The sequence below is a fragment of the Sinocyclocheilus anshuiensis genome, unplaced genomic scaffold, assembly GCF_001515605.1.
Source record: "Sinocyclocheilus anshuiensis isolate Anshui unplaced genomic scaffold, SAMN03320099.WGS_v1.1 scaffold1966, whole genome shotgun sequence".
Classification (NCBI taxonomy): Eukaryota; Metazoa; Chordata; class Actinopteri; order Cypriniformes; family Cyprinidae; genus Sinocyclocheilus; species Sinocyclocheilus anshuiensis.
The window spans coordinates 303,661-311,535 of NW_015546147.1; the positions used below are offsets into that span (position 1 = coordinate 303,661).

At 37.4% G+C, this 7,875-nt stretch overlaps 1 protein-coding gene across 3 annotated transcripts in view; it reads right to left on the minus strand.

Moving 5' to 3' along the window:
• LOC107701237 (phosphorylase kinase, beta) overlaps nt 1–7,875 on the minus strand; it is a 77,638-nt gene that overhangs the window by 51,802 nt on the left and 17,961 nt on the right. For all 3 annotated transcript variants that reach the window (XM_016503199.1, XM_016503200.1, XM_016503198.1), the window contains 3 exons: nt 7,449–7,529; nt 3,753–3,868; nt 777–840 (listed from right to left, as the gene is read on the minus strand). In XM_016503199.1, coding sequence (XP_016358685.1) covers nt 777–840; nt 3,753–3,868; nt 7,449–7,529 — 261 coding nt within the window. The remainder of the gene's footprint in view (nt 1–776; nt 841–3,752; nt 3,869–7,448; nt 7,530–7,875) is intronic.

A 7,875-nucleotide genomic window follows, 5' to 3' on the forward strand; every position in this document is an offset into this window, starting at 1 on the left:
GGGGGGGGGGGGGGGGGGGGGGGGGGGGGGGGGGGGGGGGGGGGGGGGGGGGGGGGGGGGGGGGGGGGGGGGGGGGGTGAGATGTTTCTTCCAAAATGGATGCGCTTTGAGGATGTTATCACTTTTCCGGTCCATTACCAAATATAATGGATGTGGCCCACTGCCATCTTGATTTTCCCTCAACACCAAAACAAATTAATCCCACTAATGAACGCTCCAATAAGAAAAGAGCACCAAAATCAGACAGAAGTACTCATCATCCATCAAAGTTGGAAATCTGACAAAACGGATAGCTCAAACACAATCTAACCCAATAATCTTTATCACTTCGTTTAGTTTCTCTCTTGCCTTGGACACATTCATGCAATGAATTAGATCCCCATGCAGAAGCAGATGCATGTATTTATTACAAAGATGAAAAGAGCTGTTGGTACATTGCGTCCTATAGCTGTTTTGAACTACTAAAATCCATCTTTTATGAACATTAAACACAGTTCGTCAAAAAGCATTCATTATTCAGTGATTAAAGAGGCGGTTCATCCAAAACTGAAAATTCCCCCATCGCGTGGACTTTATTATCATTTTTTATCATTCTTGATTATCGTTTGTCAGCCACTACACAGGTTTGATGAAAAATATCAGTTTAGACAATCTGCAATCTCCTGTTGTGTTCCAAGAAGAACAAGAAGAAAGACAATCATAGAGGTTTCATATGACATTATGGTGAATTTTTTGAGTGAATAAACTCATTATTAGCTAAAGGATGGCAGCAGTACCTGATTTCCAAACAGGTTGAATCCATTGATGGCTTCCAGAGCTGCTTTGGCTAGTCCCACCGAGCTAGAAGACAACAGATCAGATTCACAGTCACACTGAGCATCTCTTTTTAAAGCCAAAATCAATATTGCACTTGCTATTTGAGCACTTTTCGCGAACAGAGAACTGAGCTCTCGTTAAACACTGTTCTGTTTTAGGTGACTCCTTTGAATTTAAACAAAGCTAATAATGTGGTGTGCTGAGCAATAAAAAAAAAGCACCCAACTGCAACTGGTGAAGAAAAATGCAGAAAACGAACAAACTGAAAGGCATTGGGGATAATTCTAAATTGAAAAGAACATGGTAGAATCCAGCTCTGCTCCGTGCATCCCTTCCCAACAAAACCATCAGCTATGATCACAATCAAGCTACATGAGGTCCAGACACTATTGATTTTCTGCCTGGACAGAAAGCAAACATGCTCAGCCCCAGATATATTGGTAAAATCTGACAATGATCCTGACAGACTAAGATACTTTACATTCAAGCAGGTAAAGCTAAAAATTACAAAACTGGATAATGTATCAAAAATGAGGGGGAACCATCTGCTGTAATGTGGTACTATAACTGGCTCTTTATTGGTGATGGTTGGTCTGGTCTTTGTAATTGGATGAAAAACCCTTTATTCCCATTTTAATTCATCGGAAAGTTTCTGAGAGAATTTCAAAAGAAACTTTTAAACAGGCCCCTTGAATGGTCATGAATTACAGCCCTCTGGAGTTCTGTGACTTTCCTCAAAATCTGAAACAACATTGCTTCTGAAAACAGTAAAGCAACATCTATTTCCTTTGTGCTGGTCTGGAGTACACTGATATAAAACATTTATCACACATCTCATTCTGAGCTCCATCCACAGCAATACAACAACTCTCTTTACTCTGTACACAGAATAATCATGTTAAAAGAACAAACTCATTAATTACTTAGAAAGAAACATATTTGCTTCAGCTTGCAAAAATGTATATTTACATTTATAATATTCGTAGCGCATGGGCTCTTATAAAAGGGAGAGCAGTATAGATGTGATGCTCATTAATTGTAAAAATTACAAAAAGCAGTTTTACTAACCTTTTTTTTGTTTTAGAGAGATTATCATACATCAAATCGTATATTATTTTAAACAGTTATTTCTCCTTGAAATTTTATAGATGTTTTTATTTATGATTTAAAACAATGTAGCAAAATACCATGTTCCTATCTGGACAAACCCAACACAAAAACACTGGAAATTTGAGTGCATGTTTTAGAGAAATGAGCCACATGAAGACAGAAGGGAAACACAGAACAATGGTATGATTTTTTTTAATGTTTTTGAAAGAAGTCTCTTGACTTGGGCTCAGCAAGGCTGCATTTATTTGATGAAAAATACAGTAAAAACAGTAATATTATGAAATATTACAATTTATATATAATAAATATTACATCTGTGATGGCAAAGCTGAATTTTCAGCAGCCATTACTTCAGTCTTCAGCGTCACATGGTTCAAAAATCATTCTAATAATACTAATTTGCTTATTATTATAAATGTTGAAAACAGTTGTGCTGCTTAATATTTTCTCTTCAGGATTCTTTGATGAATGCAAAGTTCAAAAGAACAGCATTTAATAGAAATAGGAATCTTTTGTAACAGTAATGTCTTTTCTGCACTAGTACTAGCCTTTGTGTACTTCTAGTTTAATTGTACTGTACTTGCACTTGTCTAAGTTGTTTAAGGTAAAATTGCAAAGCCTTATGCTACACACTGTCTGAATAAGTGAGAAAAAAACATAAATAACAAGCTGCAATTATACCTGCTCTCCCCTATTTAAAAGCTCTCTAAAATAGATCATTTAAAGTCTGATGTATAATAAATCGATCATTATAAAATATTTCAATATCTGCTTAAAAATGTTAAACAATATTTTTCATTCAGTTAAAAAGGGCAAAGAGCAGAAGTCAATACTCTAATTGGCCCTCAGTAGGGATGCTGTGACGGCAAGATAAGGAAGCAGTGATGGAGAGAATCATTATTGAGCCTGGTTATGAAAGAGAGGCAAAGCGATGTGTTGGGAGTCACTGCCTATTGACTTGCTCTTCTATGAAGAATATTGTCTGGGCAAATCCACAGTCCATACTGTCTGCAGAGCACCAAGAATCGTTTCTGCAATGGGCAGATAGCAGCTTCTCTATGTGAGTCCTCTCAGTTACGAGTTCAGTCACTCATGGACTCACCCAGAGGAGGTGAAATTAAGTGTCACCTTTACTGTAGGGCCACCATAGACATGCTCCAATCTACAACCTCCTCAACATGAGCTGAAACTTTCACATCGTTTTAGGTGCTGGGTTTCATTAATACGAGCAGTTTGTTTTATTCAAGCATGAAGAATGCTGACTTGGTACCTAGTGAAAAATACAACCTTGTGTGCTAATCAAAATTAAAAGATGCAACTGAATTAACTACAATGTTAACATTTTAATTAATCAAAAGTGGCCGTAAAGACTTTTGCACAGTTGCAGATTTCTAATTCAAATAAAATGCTGTTCTTTACTGCTTCCAACATTAATAATAAGAGGAAATATTTCTTGAGCACCAAATCAGCATATTAGAATGATTTCTGAAGAATCAAGTGACACTGAAGACTGGAGTAATGACGTTGTAACATATTAAAATAGCAAACCGTTTTTTTTTTATTATTATTTCATAATATTACTGTATTTTTGTATCAAATAAATGCAGCATTGGGGAACATAAAATAGGCTTCTTTCAAACAACATTAAAAAAAAATCTTAGTTAAATATCCAATATTGACAGATATTCTCAGAACTGCAATATTGTCCAATAACCAATGTTTTACTGATATACTGTGCACCCTTAACTACTCTTAACTTCAATTTAGCAGTTTTATTTAATGGCAAAGTTATAGAAAGGGATCAGAAAGACAGTGATGAAACTTACCTGGAGTGCAGCTCTGTGCTTCCATTGTTGTATTTGCTTCCTCGTTCCCACATGCCAAAGTCTGGCACACGATACGCTCTCTCCACACAGAACACCAGATTCTGGATGAATGATACCTACAATTGCAAACATGTCAGAGAAATGTGTCACACCGAGATCTCCATCGCCTTTGCTTGCCATCCAGACATCAGCGCACATCAACAAATGTGGGTTTGCTTTGAGAAGTAGGCCTGCACTCAAAGCTTTTCTAGGCCATGGGTGTTTTTATTTGTCAATACATCAGCATTCCTTCGTGTTACCCATCTAATATTCTGATTATACATGAATTTATTTGAATAATGATCCACAGTATAAAGCAGCTAAAGTAATCCATCACTTCCGTGGGTGGCATTGGTAATATCATAAGCCCCTCAACACTTCCCATCCCCAGTGCGGAATGAGGCCATAGGAAAAACAAGATGAGGGAAAGAATGATGGCTTTATGGTACGCAAATGAGGAAATGTTCAACCACCCGGGGAGGCCGGGCTGACAGCGCTTTTAATTTAACATGAAGAGAACTGAGGGCCCCTAAAGCACGTTAAAATGGGGCACTGAGGAAGGTAGGCGAAAGACAAAATGCAAAGGGAGAAAGGAGGAGAGAGGGATTTTATTTTGGGCCTGGACTAAAATGATTAATGTGACGAGCTTTATGGTATCTTAATGAATACCGCTGGCCCGGGGTGCCACTATTTTCTCTCTTCTTCCTTCTCTCAACCGCAGAGAGCGAGTGCAGAACAGGAGTGGAACTTTTCTAAGGATGAAGATGGATCAGTCATGGTCGTTTGTGTTTGCTGGATAGCGATAACGAAGCGGCCCTTCGTCTATATGTTTTTCTAATAATAGATTTCAACTATGACATTTCTTAATCACTCATAAGCCAAATATACCTACAGTAATGGCTCAAGTTTTAAATGAGCTTCAAACGAAGACGACACACAGAAACAGCTCCTAAATGGATCTTTAGTAGACAGTATTAGCCATGTTTAAACATATCAAATTAATTTAAGTTCCTTCAAGCAGAAGGAACTGCATGAAATATTTTGAAAGATATCTGTCCACAACTCTGACAAGGAATTAAGCCACAAACATTAGTTCGTCTGGCCAGAGGAGACTGAGCCTGGTTTCTCTCAAAGTTTTTTTTTTTCTCCATTTCTGTCACAGATGGAGTTTGCTGTCCCTTGCCATTGTCGCCTTTTGGCTTGCTTAGTTGGGGACACTTGATATTTGCCAATATTATTGACTTGACTGCACGGACACTACTGGATGTGAACTGAACTGAGCTGGATGAAGACATCACTGTTTTCTCCAGAGCTGCTTTAGGGATTAATTAAACTCATTCCTAAAATGATGGACATATAATTGATGGACACAGTTATTGAACCAAAGTGAATCCACAATGAACTGATTTTAACTGAATAATGACTGTTTACTGTTGTCTTTTTAGAGTTCTTTTACAGCCTAATTTAATTTTGTTTGCATCATTGAATCACTATTTTCTTGTTTATCACTGTAAAGCTGCTTTGTAAAGCTGTATTGTATAAAGCGCTATATAAATAAAGGTGACTTAAATGTTAAATATTCTTACAGAATAGTGGCAAGACAAGTAAATATGACATTCTCACTTTTTGCACATATTTTTAGTTTTCATTGTATTGTATTGTAATTTTATCAAGAACTACATACCAACATGTGGTCCCAAATTAGCAAGTTCCCATTTAACATCTTAATTCAGCCTGAATCAGCAACCATGTTGCCCATCCTGGTGTATTTGTATTTTATTAAAACCTTTCAACAAATATTTCATCAGTATGTTTATCTTTTAAAATAACACAAATTAGGGTTTATCTGTATTTAGACTCTATCCCAAATTCTGGTGAGTTGGAAAGCAAAACAAAACCCCATTTATTGAAAAGTGTCAGAAACCTTTCAGACTGGATGACACACAAGTATGCAGATAAGGTATGAAGGTTGGATCCACTATTCTTCATTTATCAGATGGACAACCCCCCTGAAGTAACCAGGGACTAACTAGCTACGATGGTGGGCTAGTAGCTCACGAATTCCCCTACAACCACTCAATCCAAAGCCAAAGCCAAACCAGAACCAGGGCACACTGACAAAGCAAAGCTTACATTATATAAGAAAAAAATGCACTGCCAATGATGAGTAGGAAAAATATGAAACTAACAATTTCTCCCCAATTTGTTCTGCTGTTCATTAATAATGGAATGTAATGGGATGCTGATTTCACAACTGTGTTTTTTTTAATTGCATTACACACCCGAGTAGGCACTGTTTAGAGACGTCAATTAGCAACTCTTTTGCAAATAGCAAAATAAAAGCTACGGTGAAAATGTGTTAAGGTTTGGGAGGAAAGCTCAGCTAGAAAGGTAATTCTGCCTGTCATATACAAGATATAGTTGTATACACAGTAATTGCTTATAAACACAACATTTCAGAGTAACGATTTCCAAGAAAAGGACAATATGGCTAAATTAATAAAAGTTGCGTTTATTTAACAGACAGTGGTTTATCAGCAGAGTGTTAAATAAATGCCCCTAGGCGCGAACAGCAGGAATAAAAGACGCTATTAATGAAGTCTGTGCAGCCCAAAGAAAAAGAGAAAGATTACACAACTATTACAGAAACCACTAACACATCTCGGTATCTCCTCTGGTGTGTGAGTCCAGGGGTTGGGGGTGAGTGCAGGCAGGATTTGAAGAGGCCTTTTTAACGACAGTTTCATATTTGTGCTACAGTATTTTCCAAATAGAGTTCTTGAGCAATTGCATAAGTGATCTCTCAGCTTGGTAAAATGCAGGAATTGGCATTTATGCTCTTTGCCCTCAACCATTTCAACTCAGCTTAACTTTATTTCTGCAGTAATGTTTCTTACAGCTAAATTGCTCAATATAGCCATGGCCAGAATGCCCTAAGAGCAAGTCCTCAGGCAGAATCCAGTGGCTAGGGACAAGGTTTTGGGTGTAAAACATTTCACTGCCTAATCCACTAAAGTCATCATGGCAGAAACTGGCTGTCCCATTGAAGTGAAATACTCCCCAATCCTTTAATTCTCATCTACTGTATAATTCTTACTACACTGTACAGTACCATCGTACAGATGACGATACCTTTCTAAACATCTAGAGCAGGGTGTCCAACCCTGCTCCTGGAAAGCTACCGTCCTGCAGACTTTTGTTCCAACCCTGCTCCAGGACACCTGTCTGTAATTATCAAGCAACCCTGAACACCTTGATTAGCTGGTTCAGGTGTGTTTGATTGGGGTTGGAGCTGAAATCTGCAGGATGGTAGCTCTCCAGGAGCAGGGTTGGACACCCCTGATCTAGAGAGTTAAACATTTTGGTGAATTTTTCCTTGACTTGAAAAAGTGTAAAAGTGCAGTAACATTAGCAAAATTTCATAAACAAAAAGGTCCCTTGCGTATTGAACACCTTTCTGTTGGTCAATGCCACAAATTTGTATGACATGAACCTGCTGCAAAATCTGTGCAGAGAAAACTTTTTGCCCTAAATGTGACCGCACCTTAAGGCATGAATATTTGTAAATCTGCTTTGTAACAATATGTACTGCAAATAAACTGAACTGAATCGAAGTGACAAGAATTGGACTGGTAAAGGTACCACATGCATACATACCTCATCTGTATTGTAGATTATTTGTAGGCCAGAACAAATCATTTCAACCAGGTACAATAGAAAGAGAGACACGGCGTCAATCTGTTTAAAAAGAAAAGGAAATAAATATTCAAGAATGGTTATAGTTACAGCAGTTTTATAATAATATAATTTTATATTATCACACTAATGTAAAAGGTAATGGTGAGTAAAAGGAGAAACTGCAATTTTGAAACTCTGAAGTTTTCATTACTTGTCTATTACTTGATAAAATTTTATTTTAATAGTTTAATTCAAAGCGTTGCATTAATTTTGCGGGCTGTTGACCACTGGTACAGTCAGCAGATATTGCAGCAGCAGCCTATATGCAATAAACAAGCAGTGATAAAAAAAATGAGACAAGATAATCAAAAAAAAAAAAAAAAAAAAACTGAAAGGGGGGGGACAC